Raw genomic sequence first — 16,775 nt, 5'->3', positions numbered from 1 at the left:
CCGGGAATCGAACCCTGGTGGGCAAGCTTATATAGACAGTGACTAACCCACTTGGCCACGGAGAAAGATAAAAGTCAATGACAATTCTACTGTACTTATACCTGTCGAATTCAGGTATTTTGTACTTAGAATTGAAATCAACCCATCTTCACCATCATAGCTAATTGGTAGTTTGTTACTTGGCATCCAATTGTCTTTGTGTGATTTCGCCTGGGGCTCTGATCCCGAGGTCGTTAAGAGAATCCAGACATTAATATATCAAAAATATATATGGCTTATTTGAATATGAAAAACACGTAAAAATGTGCAAAATTTATCATTAATTGAATGCCAAGTAACAAACTACCAATTAGCTACGATGGTGAAGATGGGTTGATTTCAATTCTAAGTACAAAATACCTGAATTCGACAGGTATAAGTACAGTAGAATTGTCATTGACTTTTATCTTTCTTCGTGGCCAAGTGGGTTAGTCACTGTCTATATAAGCTTGCCCACCAGGGTTCGATTCCGGGCCGGAGCCAAGCTCTTGTCTTTGTGTGATTTCGCCTGGGGCTCTGATCCCGAGGTCGTTAAGAGAATCCAGACATTAATATATCAAAAATATATATGGCTTATTTGAATATGAAAAACACGTAAAAATGTGCAAAATTTATCATTAATTGAATGCCAAGTAACAAACTACCAATTAGCTATGATGGTGAAGATGGGTTGATTTCAATTCTAAGTACAAAATACCTGAATTCGACAGGTATAAGTACAGTAGAATTGTCATTGACTTTTATCTTTCTTCGTGGCCAAGTGGGTTAGTCACTGTCTATATAAGCTTGCCCACCAGGGTTCGATTCCCGGCCGGAGCCAAGCTCTTGTCTTTGTGTGATTTCGCCTGGGGCTCTGATCCCGAGGTCGTTAAGAGAATACAGACATTAATATATCAAAAATATATATGGCTTATTTGAATATGAAAAACACGTAAAAATGTGCAAAATTTATCATTAATTGAATGCCAAGTAACAAACTACCAATTAGCTACGATGGTGCAGATGGGTTGATTTCAATTCTAAGTACAAAATACCTGAATTCGACAGGTATAAGTACAGTAGAATTGTCATTGACTTTTATCTTTCTTCGTAGCCAAGTGGGTTAGTCACTGTCTATATAAGCTTGCCGACCAGGTTTCGATTCCCGGCTGGAGCCAAGCTCTTGTCTTTGTGTGATTTCGCCTGGGGCTCTGATCCCGAGGTCGTTAAGAGAATCCAGACATTAGTATATCAAAAATATATATGGCTTATTTGAATATGAAAAACACGTAAAAATGTGCAAAATTTATCATTAATTGAATGCCAAGTAACAAACTACCAATTAGCTACGATGGTGAAGATGGGTTGATTTCAATTCTAAGTACAAAATACCTGAATTCGACAGGTATAAGTACAGTAGAATTGTCATTGACTTTTATCTTTCTTCGTGGCCAAGTGAGTTAGTCACTGTCTATATAAGCTTGCCCACCAGGGTTCGATTCCCGGCCAGAGCCAAGCTCTTGTCTTTGTGTGATTTCGCCTGGGGCTCTGATCCCGAGGTCGTTAAGAGAATCCAGACATTAATATTTCAAAAATATATATGGCTTATTTGAATATGAAAAACACGTAAAAATGTGCAAAATTTATCATTAATTGAATGCCAAGTAACAAAATACCAATTAGCTACGATGGTGAAGATGGGTTGATTTCAATTCTAAGTACAAAATACCAGAATTCGACAGGTATAAGTACAGTAGAATTGTCATTGACTTTTATCTTTCTTCGTGGCCAAGTGGGTTAGTCACTGTCTATATAAGCTTGCCGACCAGGGTTCGATTCCCGGCCGGAGCCAAGCTCTTGTCTTAGTGTGATTTCGCCTGGGGCTCTGATCCCGAGGTCGTTAAGAGAATCCAGACATTAATATATCAAAAATATATATGGCTTATTTGAATATATATATATATATATATATATATATATATATATATATATATATATATATATATATATATATATATATATATATATATATATATATATATATATAGTTTGCATAAGTATATTATACCAAGAAAATAATGACGTCTTTTCAAAGATGAAATTGTTTTTATTCTAATTGTTTTACTGGAATTTTATTATTCGCATAGGCCTATGTATTACAAAGAATTATACAAATGTTTAAATGAATTGTTGCTGTCTACTATTTACTTAAACTATAATATTTTTATTATCAGTCTTAATCATTGTCTATTACCTGGTTCATTAATGTCTTTAGAAAGTTTCGTCTTTTAAGATTTACTTATTATTTAGTTAGCCCCGACTTGTGAAGGTTTGAATGCTCAGTTTGCCCCTCCTCGCCTTACTGTTATATGTGACTTGAGGTTTGCATTTCTGATTTTATAATTCTTATTAAGCTTATAGCCCTAAAAATAAAATGAAGAAGAGACTGTGGAGAAATTTCACAAATCGTAACTTCATGCCCAGATAGACACCTTTCATAAATGACAAGATTTGATGCAAATATTTATTGTTGCCATCTGACATATAGCCACGACCTAGTATGTTATAAAGCCAAGACTACAGAGCCCTATTATTATTATTATTATTATTATTATTATTATTATTATTATTATTATTATTATTATTATTATTATTATTATTATTATTCGAGATACGTTTCTATTGTAGAATCTGCACATTACAGCTTTGGGTTAATATGTCTGACCCCATTATAGACTTCCATTCGTGAAGTAAAATTAAATGATATAGGTAGAATTAATTATATTTTAATAGCAAATATAACACACAACCTCGCTTATTTATTTATCATTATTTATTTTCCCTGAATAAACCCCACGAGAGATTGGACCTACAGTATATAGGCAGATTTGACTATAACCTGAAATTTGGCTTATAATGATTTATTGCAAGTTTCGAAACCACAACCCCAACTAACTTTTGCTTTATACACAAAACGACACAAGCAAAATTAAATAATAACTGAATTCATAACCCAAATGCATAAATTGTTATCATTAGACAACAGGACTAAGCTTGAATTATTTTCCCTCTTGAAGCCCTCTTTCCCACTTAGTTCCAGGAATCACGGTATTTAGAGGGGTTAGGGCTACATTGCCGTATTTATTTTTTGTTCTGAAATATTCTAGCACGATTTTTTTAACAATCCAAAATTTTTCAATGATTGAATTTTTCATAGCAGTTGACCACCGTTGTTTCATACATACACATATCTCCTAAGTGAAATATAAGGTTTATTACTAAGTGACAACTTACGAACAACGCCTACCCAATGCAAAAATAAATAACTATAAGAGAGAGAGAGAGAGAGAGAGAGAGAGAGAGAGAGAGAGAGAGAGAGAGAGAGAGAGAGAGAGAAGAGAAGGAAGAGGAGAATTCAGCACCAGACCAAAGAAAGCCTGTTGCTGTTTTGCTGGATAACCGGGGGACGTCAGTGGTAGGATACTGTCTGTCTATCCTGCCTGTCTCGGAACCCCAAACCGAGAGGTAGTCCTGAATCGGAAGACACCTAAGAGGAAGGATCCTCAACGGAGTCGATTTCTTAGGGCTTGACCCGACCCAGGACTCTCGGAAAACCCGAGTCTCTTTACTTTAGGTTATCCAGGACAATCCAGTTGGGGTATTAAAGCCAACACTTGTTGGCACGGGCCTTTCCCTTGGTTGGCCCGTAGGAGACCGACAATCCAGACATCACTGTCATTACTGCTCGGAAAATATTCTCCATTTAAGAAGACTCAAACATTTTATGTAAAGTTAATAGATTTTTTGATAAATTCATAATTTTTTTATAAAGTTTGATAATTAAAAATTCAGTTCCCTTTAACAATAATCATCATTATAGTTATTTATGATTCTTTTTTTATTTTTTTTTTTAGCAAATGAATCAGTAGTTTTATGGCCGAGGGTAGGCACCCGCTGATGCTATTGCGAGAGTTGTTGGGTACTGTGACGACCGCAAAATAGTACTACAGTATATCAGATTCCTCTCTGTTTAAAGCTCATTTTTCCTTTGCTTAATTTTCGAGTCAACATAATATGAATCTCTCTATTAACTTTTAAAGGACAAAATTGAATAATACTTTTTCTATTTTGATATGATTTCAAATGAATAGTTTATTTATAAAATCATTTATCAAAATTTTGTGTTTAGGTCCTGTACAAAAGAGGAAAATAAAATAAATAGATGGACAGAGTTAACTCGAGCAGCCGACCCTGCTATACAATGGGAATAATGAGGTTGAAAGATGCAGACAGTTACTTGAATAGCTAAACCCATCTATAGTCAATCCTTTGTAATGAGAGCATAGCTGTTAGGAATCTTGTTTTCAATTACAGCTCAGTAATAGCTTATTTGGAAGCAGCGGGTTCTCTGGTGTTGCAATAAGTATAAAACGATTGAAACATATCTACAAATACAATATGAAGTACATCTTTCAGGGGTTGGAAATTTATTCTGAACACTGTGTCACTGAGGTGTGCTTTAAAGATAAAATACTTTTCACCCCTATCTTCAGCTTAAAGCATGTAAATGCAGAAGCTATAATGTCAGATATGCCTACAATGCAACGCTTAAAACATGTAGATGCAGAGCTGTAATGTCATATAGACCTTCAATTCAACGTTGAAAACATGTAGATGCAGAAGCTATAATGTCAGATAGGCCTACAATGCAACGTTTAAAACATATTGATGTATTGTAGAAGCCATGACTCCGTTTTCTCTCTTTCCTCGGATGTTCTAATGGTATTTCTTTTAAAAAATAGTATGCCTTCACCTAAATGAAACCTTACTATGCAGCAAATGTAAATTAAGATAATCTGCCTTTAGGAGATATGATTATTGTGACAGACTAAAAGAAAAATGGCATCCCATCCGTCTGGGACTTTGACACCACGAAGGAAACGCTATCTCTTCATAGTGATTTTCTTTTTTCAGGGGTTTTTTTTTCGTAACTCATTGATAAAGCCAAGGTTTTAGTAAGGTCTACAGATCTTGGTTAAGTAAAGCTTTTATGTTTAATACTGGAGGATCATCGGTGCCATGATGGTTGAGGAGGCTCTAGAGGTGGTGCTTTTGCTTTTCTATCCTCACTTAATATGCAGCATATTCAAAATTCATAAATAGCTATAATGATGGTTATTATGAAAGGCAACTAAATTCTTAATTATCAAACTTTATAAAAAAAATCATGAATTTATCAACAAATCTATAAACTTTACATGAAATGTTTGAGTCTTCTTAAATAGAGAATATTTTCCGACCAGTAATGGCAGTGATGTCTGGATCGTTCTGGATAACCTAAAGTAAAGAGACTCGGTTTTTCCGAGAGTCCTGGGTCGGGTCAAGCCCTAAGAAATCGACTCCGTTGAGGATCCTTCCTCTTAGGTGTCTTCCGACTCAGGACTACCTCTCGGTTTGGGGTTCCGAGACAGGCAGGATAGAAAGACAGTATCCCGTCACTGACGTCCCCCGGTTATCCAGCAAAACAGCAACAGGCTCTCTTTGGTCTGGTGTTGAATTCTCCTCCTCTCTCTCTCTCTCTCTCTCTCTCTCTCTCTCTCTCTCTCTCTCTCTCTCTCTCTCTCTCTCATTAGTAACCCTTTCTTACTCTTTTCCTTCTTCTCTTCCTCTACTAATAAAGGGCACGAGGTCTGGGGTGGGTGGTTGGGGGGGGGGGGGGTATTGGGGGAATTCCCGTCTACAGTATGCAGCCAGACTGTTGCTATTTATTTATTATTGCATTGGACAACGTTGAACATAACGTCACAATAACCATATCTCCCAAAGGCATATTACCTTTAATTTACATTTGCTGCATAGTAAGTTTTCATTTAAGTGAAGGCAAATTCTCTCTCTCTCTCTCTCTCTCTCTCTCTCTCTCTCTCCTCTCTCTCTCTCTCTCTCTCTCTCTCTCTCTCTCTCTCTCTCTCTCTCTCTCTCTCTCTAAGTCTGAAATTTGAATAAAGTGATCAAGAACAGTTCTCTTTATCTCTTTCACAAAATAAGAAAAATGTCAATAATGAAAGGAGTAATTTTTAAAAGAAATACCATTCGAACATCCGAGTAAAGAGAGAAAACGGAGTCATGGCTTCTGCAATACATCAACATGTTTTAAACGTTGCATTGTAGGCCTATATGACATTACAGCTTCTGCATCTACGTGTTTTAAACGTTGCATTGTAGGCATATCTGACATTACAGTCAGCAGGAACATCGTTGCTTTTGTGCATTATTCTAAAATCCAGCATTTGCATTCCTACTGTTTCTTCAGTAACAGCAAATATGATCTATTTCAGTGTACAAACGGTTACGCAATTTCCCAGAAATTTAGACAACTTCAGATTCCGAGGGAAAAAAATAATTAAAAGAAACTATTTTGGTGAAGTTACTTTTCATGAATTAAACTGACCAGTTTTAATATTTTCATATTTTATAGAGTTTGAATTAAAATTCATTACATATATGGTCATCATCTCTTCCTAGGCCTATTGATCCTAAGCCACGGTTACATTTCGCCAGTCGTCTCTATCACGAGTTTTTAAATCAATACTTCCCTTTTCATCATCATTCGTCATCTCCTACTTCACACTTCACATTTTGTAAAATGGAAGGGTCCAAAGTATTGTATCAAACATGGTCTATAAATATTTTTAGGACTTTAGACAGTTATAATTACGAACAAATAACAGTTACAGTGAAATCTTTGAAATTATTTGTGACTGTTCGATGGATATTCTAGGTTGGATATTCAAGTCAAGGAATGGAAATATTCATAGAACTAACAAATATGGAATACTGAAGATGGGGGTGAAAAGTCTTTTATCTTTAAAGCACACCTCAGTGACACAGTGTTCAGAATAAATTTCCAACCCCTGAAAGATGTACTTCATATTGTATTTGTAGATATGTTTCAATCGTTTTATACTTATTGCAACACCAGAGAACCCGCTGCTTCCAAATAAGCTATTACTGAGCTGTAATTGAAAACAAGATTCCTAACAGCTATGCTCTCATTACAAAGGATTGACTATAGATGGGTTTAGCTATTCAAGTAACTGTCTGCATCTTTCAACCTCATTATTCCCATTGTATAGCAGGGTCGGCTGCTCGAGTTAACTCTGTCCATCTATTTATTTTATTTTCCTCTTTTGTACAGGACCTAAACACAAAATTTTGATAAATGATTTTATAAATAAACTATTCATTTGAAATCATATCAAAATAGAAAAAGTATTATTCAATTTTGTCCTTTAAAAGTTAATAGAGAGATTCATATTATGTTGACTCGAAAATTAAGCAAAGGAAAAATGAGCTTTAAACAGAGAGGAATCTGATATACTGTAGTACTATTTTGCGGTCGTCACAGTACCCAACAACTCTCGCAATAGCATCAGCGGGTGCCTACCCTCGGCCATAAAACTACTGATTCATTTGCTAAAAAAAAAAATAAAAAAAGAATCATAAATAACTATAATGATGATTATTGTTAAAGGGAACTGAATTTTTAATTATCAAACTTTATAAAAAAATTATGAATTTATCAAAAAATCTATTAACTTTACATAAAATGTTTGAGTCTTCTTAAATGGAGAATATTTTCCGAGCAGTAATGACAGTGATGTCTGGATTGTCGGTCTCCTACGGGCCAACCAAGGGAAAGGCCCGTGCCAACAAGTGTTGGCTTTAATACCCCAACTGGATTGTCCTGGATAACCTAAAGTAAAGAGACTCGGGTTTTCCGAGAGTCCTGGGTCGGGTCAAGCCCTAAGAAATCGACTCCGTTGAGGATCCTTCCTCTTAGGTGTCTTCCGATTCAGGACTACCTCTCGGTTTGGGGTTCCGAGACAGGCAGGATAGACAGACAGTATCCTACCACTGACGTCCCCCGGTTATCCAGCAAAACAGCAACAGGCTTTCTTTGGTCTGGTACTGAATTCTCCTCTTCCTTCTCTTCTCTCTCTCTCTCTCTCTCTCTCTCTCTCTCTCTCTCTCTCTCTCTCTCTCTCTCTCTCTCTCTCTCTCTTATAGTTATTTATTTTTGCATTGGGTAGGCGTTGTTCGTAAGTTGTCACTTAGTAATAAACCTTATATTTCACTTAGGAGATATGTGTATGTATGAAACAACGGTGGTCAACTGCTATGAAAAATTCAATCATTGAAAAATTTTGGATTGTTAAAAAAATCGTGCTAGAATATTTCAGAACAAAAAATAAATACGGCAATGTAGCCCTAACCCCTCTAAATACCGTGATTCCTGGAACTAAGTGGGAAAGAGGGCTTCAAGAGGGAAAATAATTCAAGCTTAGTCCTGTTGTCTAATGATAACAATTTATGCATTTGGGTTATGAATTCAGTTATTATTTAATTTTGCTTGTGTCGTTTTGTGTATAAAGCAAAAGTTAGTTGGGGTTGTGGTTTCGAAACTTGCAATAAATCATTATAAGCCAAATTTCAGGTTATAGTCAAATCTGCCTATATACTGTAGGTCCAATCTCTCGTGGGGTTTATTCAGGGAAAATAAATAATGATAAATAAATAAGCGAGGTTGTGTGTTATATTTGCTATTAAAATATAATTAATTCTACCTATATCATTTAATTTTACTTCACGAATGGAAGTCTATAATGGGGTCAGACATATTAACCCAAAGCTGTAATGTGCAGATTCTACAATAGAAACGTATCTCGAATAATAATAATAATAATAATAATAATAATAATAATAATAATAATAATAGGGCTCTGTAGTCTTGGCTTTATAACATACTAGGTCGTGGCTATATGTCAGATGGCAACAATAAATATTTGCATCAAATCTTGTCATTTATGAAAGGTGTCTATCTGGGCATGAAGTTACGATTTGTGAAATTTCTCCACAGTCTCTTCTTCATTTTATTTTTAGGGCTATAAGCTTAATAAGAATTATAAAATCAGAAATGCAAACCTCAAGTCACATATAACAGTAAGGCGAGGAGGGGCAAACTGAGCATTCAAACCTTCACAAGTCGGGGCTAACTAAATAATAAGTAAATCTTAAAAGACGAAACTTTCTAAAGACATTAATGAACCAGGTAATAGACAATGATTAAGACTGATAATACAAATATTATAGTTTAAGTAAATAGTAGACAGCAACAATTCCTTAAAACATATGTATAATTCTTTGAAATACATAGGCCTATGCGAATAATAAAATTCCAGTAAAACAACTAGAATAAAAACAATTTCATCTTTGAAAAGACGTCATTATTTTCTTGGTATAATATACTTATGCAAGCTATATATATATATATATATATATATATATATATATATATATATATATATATATATATATATATATATATATATATATATATATATATATATATAGTTGTTTATCCTCCTAGGAATAATGTCAAGCAATCTATTACAAATATTTTCCTCACGCACAGACTCCCAAGATGATAAGCATTCGCTAATGATTGCTTGTCTACTATTGCGAACGGGAAACGATTATGAAAATGAACGCTTGGTTATAAAAATGAGTTAACTCTTTGTTTCCTTCTTCGGTTGTGTAGCTGTATACTGTACATATAGGAAGTAAGACTATACTTAATTGCCACATATTATTCATCTTGCTGCCTGAAATAGTACACTCTAAACCTCATATCTGTAGCCGCACAGTGCTGTGTTGGTCAGACCAAAACAGTATCATTCTCGGCGACTGCAGCATTCCGACTTGCACCTACAATTAGTCTGCTACCGGCAACTCTCTGCAATGGGTGGAAGCTTTGTCCAAATTATCTTTTCTTAGTCTGACACAAGTTTAATGGAATTTTTCCTTTCCTTGTCACCCTGAGTCTCACCCCACATCCTCGCTTTAATCTAGTTTCAGCTTTCATACTAAATGGCCAGTAGAAATAAAAAACAATGTCTGCTCTCTTGTATTTGGTAGAGTGTGCTTGTATTGTAAGAAGTACATCGAGCATTGCTTACTCTTCAACAATTTTTGAACTTCATGAGGGCCAATCACCCACTAATGCTACATTAGGGTTGTAACTTGGCTCTCAAGAATAGTAATGAGGTGGGATTTTTGACATGTGTGGAGCTTTCTGCTATCATTGGAGGGAAGAAGTCTGTGATTGGTTCTCATGACGGAAGAACTCCTTCAAGTCATACTCTCTGCCCTGGCATGATATGAACAGCTTGGAGAACAGACGATTGTTTGCTTTGAAGAGTCAACAGATACTGATACCTGTAGTAAAAAGTCAACCCTGTTCCTTTTGATTTGTTCATAGATGGTGAATTCTTCTTTTCGTCCCCGTCTCTTAATAAACTCCTGGAATTTGACATTTCCTTTCTCAAAGTGTGCGCTAACCAGCTCTGAAAAAACTTCAGTGAGCAATGTTCTTTGCATCAAGTGAAAGCAGGTCTCAACTCTCAGCCTGGAGAAGATTGCTCACATCTTGCATGCCTTGTGAGAGCTTTTATATTTTCTCAAGGAACACTGTTCTCGTACTGTTTTGTCATGCTGGATGGTGTGTTTAGAACCCCCTTGATCCCACTTCTTGCCTCATACTGTGTACCCAAGTGGCTGACCTCAGGACCAGCTACCATCCACCATCTCAGTACTGATAGGTCTTCAGTCATGCCCATTGCACTCCCGCCTGCCTTGGTGACAGTGATGGACCCAGAACAAAAAGCATCTCATTTATTGCATGGAGGAGGGAAATATTAGTCACATAGTGTAGCCATTATGCTTTTGTGGTTGTTATGCACATGGTGATTTGAGCTCTTCACTCTTCTTCTTCTGGCAAGGACAACAATTGCCTCAGTCAGTCTGGAATTTACAGCCCTGGGTCTGTTAATTGCCATCTTGGTGAATGGCATTCAAGGTATCATACTATGGTAATTATCTTTATTCCGTGAATCGAAGCCGAGCATTTATCCTTTCACCACCTTGATCTCAATCATTTAGAATAAGGTATGAGATACGACTAGGTTCGAGAATAGATATAAATGACTTACACCTAGCTTGGTCGTTCATACAGTATCGTTCAAGTCCTTTGCAGTCTGTTCAGCAACCAAGACACTACATGCAAAGGGCTATAGACCTGTTAATCTTAGCTCGGCTCTCCTGCGCTGTTACAACCGGTAATATATGGTTGCTAATTGATCCAGGGTATATTAGACAGCTCCTGGGACGCTAAAATAATGATTTAGGCACACTAAATAATCATTCGGCTGATATTGAGCCCCATACTGAGGTTCACAACAGTGGTGCCATCCAGCGTGTCCTGATTGAGTGTTGACATTGCTTTACTGCAATGAGGAAGTCAATGGATAAGTACATATTTCTAAATTCGGATTCTACGTATTAAAAAAAAAAAAAAAAATGTATGATTTGACATCAAGAGCATTCAGATAAGGGAAGTCTTTGCGATCTTATTGCGAAATGCAATATTTCTGTAAATTCAATAGCATCCTTTTTATTAAAAAGAGCAATCCCCGACGAGTCTGTGTGCTAATTTTGGTGTCTGGTTCCGGAAATGAAAGATTCTCCGGAAAATTTTCTGATATCTTCTCCTTTATCAGTAGAAGCATCAAATAATGATTACCAAAGTATTTGAAAAAAAGAGGATAAGTAAAAATTATCATTAATTAAACATAACTGAAATCTTTTGGTGAAAATTGATACCAAATACTTTGAAAAGATAAGTAATTGACAACAACTGCAAAAATAATAATAATAATAATAATAATAATAATAATAATAATAATAATAATAATAATAATAGCTATAAATTCAACTGAATGATAAAGCAAGCAAAGAAGTAAAAATTATAATAAGCAAAACTTGAAATACTCTTAAACTGTGCATGAATATCGCTCAAAAAGAAGAAAAAAAAAACAAAAAGATATTTGTGCTTTGGCCGACTATGGCCAATCCTCAGCCTATACAATACATTCCTCCTAAGAGCTTGACTCTGACATGTTTTGTTTATTAAATTAATCCCCAAAAATACATCATTTCACCATGCCCGCAAAGTCCTTTGCCATTACTATCAATATTACTAACAATGGGATTTAATTTCTGTGTACTGCTTGGCACAACCGGGTTCAAGTCCCATTAATTCCGATCGTGGCGTTAGATAATTGAATTCAGGATAACAAAAATTATTTCTAGGGTAGGTGTAAGTAGTGTGGAATGACCCTCAAAGATCCTAGCATTTGGCATAATGGTCTAAATGACACAGACAACTGCTAACAATGTGAGCCTGTGCAAATCAAATTAGGCTTCCAATGGAATAGTTTAATGAACAATCCTTTTTCAGAGAGTCAAGCTTTATAACAGAAGACTAGCAGTGCCCATTTAATACAATCTTGAAAAAGGGAAAAATCATACATCTTAGCATTTTTTTAATGAGTCTTTGGAAAAAAAAATAAGATCCAGAGGGAGTTTTTTTTCATGGTGTGCTACAAAATTCTCCATCCACTGTCATGAAATACTTCTTGTTGCTAATCATTTCTGGACTGATCCACCATCCCATCTAATTCACCCTGACTACAAGTAGAAAGGCGAGAGAAAAACAACAGGGCAGAAGAGAAGGAAAGAACAGAACCTCTGTAATATATATCTACGTGGAAAAAAAAAACAGATCAATAACATACTCGTAATTAACAATTACTACAGCAGAGTTAGGTAGTTCAATATTCGACTGGTCTCGCACTCCCAGACACCTGTCGTCCAGAAAGGGGTGAAATGGAAATCTCTCTCAAACACCCGGACATCCATCAATTTATATGAGTGACTGTACATTCCCATATCATACCGGTGCTGAGGATGGGAAGGGCCATCTTGTAGAAAATGCTCAGTTGAAATAAACGTTAAAGGGGGTTTGGATAGCAAGGTGGAAGAGAGGAACCAGGAATGGAAGTTAAGTATTTATTTTTAGAGACCCTACTATTGCTTGGACCTTCGTGTATCGGGTGAGCCTCATCCTGTTTGTTAGATAGCAGTTTTTTTGCACTACTTGCTCCCAGATGTTCCTTATATTTCAGATGTAAAAGAATAAAGACCACAATAAATATATTTCTTTTCATTTTCATTTCTATTATTTGCAGATATTTTCAAAGTAGACTATTCACAATACCAATTTCTTGATGGCAGTTATAGGCTACGGGTGATTTCGGGTGTTACCAGAAGATATTCAAAATAAATTTTGTTCTCAACAAATTCAATTTATGAAGTAATCTCTTCATCGTTGCCATAAATGATAAGAGACTTTCTGATAGCCAAATTTGACGATCGTCGTTTTTTTCCTGGTAGGCTACTTATTTAAACACGTGGAACTCTGTTTATATATATATATATATATATATATATATATATATATATATATATATATATATATATATATATATATATATGGCCAGCATAAAATGTCAGTTGTTCACATGAATGTCGGGAATGAAGGATAAACATAAAATAACGGCATAGTTGACTTTCGTTTTGCGTTCCACTCATTTCAGTTTAGCTTTGTCATCTAATGTACACAGCAGTGTGGCTGGATGCAAACAGAGGCAAACGCCGCATCCTTGAATCTTGCTTACTGGCAAATATCGCTTCATTATTATTATTATTATTATTACTATTATTATTACTTACCTACTTACTTACTCCCTAGTTGGAAAAGCAGCATGCTATAACCCCGGGGGCTCCAACAGGGAAAATAGCCCAGTGAAGAAAGGAAACAGGAAAAATAAAATATTCTAAGAACAGTAACAACATTAAAATAAACATTCCTATATAAACTATAAAAACCTTAACAAACAAGTGGAAGAGAAATAGAATAGAATAGTGTACCTGAGTGTACCCTCGAGCAAGAAAACTCTAACCCAAGACTTTGGAAGACCATGGTACAGAGGCTATGGTTTGATTTTGGAGTGTCCTCCTAGAAGAGCTGCTTACCATAGCTAAAGAGTCTCTTCTACCCTTACTAAGAGGAAAGTGACCACTGAACAATTAAAGTGCAGTAGTTAACACCATGAGCAAAGAAGAATTGTTTTCAGCACAAACTTTTGCTTGACGTTATCTTTAACTGGACTCTTAGACAGGAGGATCATTTAAACAAAACCCAACCTTAACACTATAGTTCTTACAAACTAAAACGAATCCCAACCTAAACAGTAATCACGCTTAAAACTAAAACCAGCTAAAATGAGATATGTATATATATATGCGTGTATACAGTCTTTCACGGCACATAACCGCACCTCTGTAGCCAATAGTATACTCCTGTCAACCTGACAGATCTATCTCAACTGATAAGGGTAGTAGATATCACCATCATTATCATCACCAAAAGAGCATTCCAACCAATTCCGTATACCGCACCAGTCGTCAACTTCCCGGTCTATATCTATACTTTAAAGAATAATCCAATCCCAGTCTTTATACAGTCCACATCGTCAATTCTTATCTCAATCACAGCAAGAGAGGGTGAATAGAGCCGTTTTTCTTCTTTTTTTTTTTCACTTGAGGAACAGGGAGAAAGTAGGGGTTGTTAATAATGAACACAACATTTCCGACTATGATCGTAAAAAAATAAATATATCTAGTATTCGGAATCCAACTGACTCCTGCTTGTCATCAGATAAAACTTCCTTTCAAACCATTTATTACGGTCTTAACCTATTCTAGCAAAAAAAAATAAATAAATGAATAAAAAAAAAACATTCTCACTACAAATACAGTAATTATTACTCTCTCTCTCTCTCTCTCTCTCTCTCTCTCTCTCTCTCTCTCTCTCTCTCTCTCTCTCTCTCTCTCTCTCTCTCTCTCAATGATTTGGCAAAAGCAACAATATTGAAAACAAAATTGATCCTCCACAGCAGTATCAAGCTTCAAGTCTTAATCTAAAATAAAAATTCGATTGATGCACTACTGAATTTATTATTTGAGCAACAAAATTAGAAAATATTAAGTTATTTAATCAAAATTATATACAGTTTATTTCACAAATCTCTACTACCTGTGTAGCTTATTTAATATAAATAATCGTAAACAACTAATTTACTGACATTACAAAATAGTGTGTTAGTTATCTAAATAATAAATTTAATTATAACAATAATGATAAGCCCATATGCAATATAAGACCATCACATTTATGCAGAAAATTATACTTAAAATATAAGGATACACCAACAACAATCTCACCTTTTCTTTTCTTGCTAAATGTTTATTTTTCGTTTAATTTCTCTGAAGAATTACCAAACACTAACCAACCTTCAAATATACATAAGTGAATGTTTATTTGTACGATTTGTTCACTCTCTATTATTCCAGAAAGAACCCTCATCGTTTTAGTCCTTTCAGTGGCAAAGGTTGATGGCAAATTCTCCGATGAAAGCCAGCAAAGCGCAATTGAACCCCAGGAGAAGAACGAAGAAAACGCTTTGCAGGTGATGTAGACTCAAGACGACTTTTTCATCTTTGACCTGAAGAAAAATCACGGAATATTTAACTTCTTAGATCGATATATTACGGTCAGTTTTCGAAGGAGTCTGATATACTGTATGCTTGAATGAAAAGCTGAACAGAATCAAAACAAATACAGAGCTCTTCATATTACAAAAATTAACTGATAGTCAGATGCTTATATTCATTTTACAGATAGAATGAAAATCAAATTTCTATAAAAGTACCTTGAATACAAACTACAAACTGAAAGGTATAATGAAACCAAATGTTTGTCGATAGAACAGCATAAAAGTAAAAGATAACTACTTCGTTGTCCATTTCCTAAACCTTTCCTAGTAAAATATGCCCTAAAAAATAAATACTTCAATAAAATCGTATCTATCAGAGAGAAAAATTATAGATCTTTATTTGCGCCATTAGCTAGGAATGACATATCAAGGTTTGCGGTTCTACTTGATTATCATTGCTATTTATCATTTGAATCGTGCAACTGAAAAACTATAAAACAAAAAATAGTTTCCTCTAAGACATCTTGTAATCGAACGTTTAATTTCATTTATCCCTAACATATCTACATAAAACTAGAATAAAATCTTCTCCCAAATAAAGGAGTATGATTAGCATAGCGATATGGTACAAAAACACAAATCTAAAATGTACTTGTATTTATGTAAGAATAATTGCAACTAAACAACGCAGCTTACCTCCACTGAGGACAAAAACGATTTCTCAGCGTTGGTTTTACAATTGCCCTCTGTACTACAAGGTTCCACCTTTGGTTTTCCGAGCATCTCCTTCACCCACTGATTTATAAGCCCTGCTTCTATCAGTCGTTGCTTCATGAGGTCGATTGCAGGCAGGAAAGGTGCGTTCTTCCTGCAGGGAAAATATTTCAAGTTTGTGAATAACGTAACAAGTGGCTGTTGGACTATATGGCGAATAAAATAGGGGAAAAAATCATTCATTTTCAAATATCGAGGAACTTGGAAACTGCAGTTATTTAATTTAGCTAGTTCTTAAGAATGATTCAGCATAATTTCACAATATATATATATATATATATATATATATATATATATATATATATATATATATATATATATATATATATATGCATATATATATATATATATATATATATATATATATATATGTGTGTGTGTGTGTGTGTATATATAAATATATATATATATATATATATATATATATATATATATATATATATATATATATATATATATATATATGTA

At 34.8% G+C, this 16,775-nt stretch overlaps 1 protein-coding gene across 1 annotated transcript in view; it reads right to left on the bottom strand.

Moving 5' to 3' along the window:
• Window positions 1-15,144: 15,144 nt before the first annotated feature.
• LOC137649752 (glutamate receptor ionotropic, kainate 3-like) overlaps window positions 15,145-16,775 on the bottom strand; it is a 17,921-nt gene continuing 16,290 nt past the window's right edge. Inside the window, exons 12-13 of the mRNA XM_068382698.1 lie at window positions 16,230-16,401; window positions 15,145-15,542 (exon numbers count right to left, since the gene is read on the bottom strand). Of these exons, the coding sequence (XP_068238799.1) occupies window positions 15,417-15,542; window positions 16,230-16,401 (298 nt within the window). The 3' untranslated portion in view covers window positions 15,145-15,416. The remainder of the gene's footprint in view (window positions 15,543-16,229; window positions 16,402-16,775) is intronic.

This window comes from Palaemon carinicauda, chromosome 11 (genome assembly GCF_036898095.1).
Source record: "Palaemon carinicauda isolate YSFRI2023 chromosome 11, ASM3689809v2, whole genome shotgun sequence".
Lineage (NCBI taxonomy): Eukaryota > Metazoa > Arthropoda > Malacostraca > Decapoda > Palaemonidae > Palaemon > Palaemon carinicauda.
The sequence above is the reverse complement of the archived record's forward strand: the minus strand, read 5'-3'. Positions and strand labels throughout refer to the sequence as shown.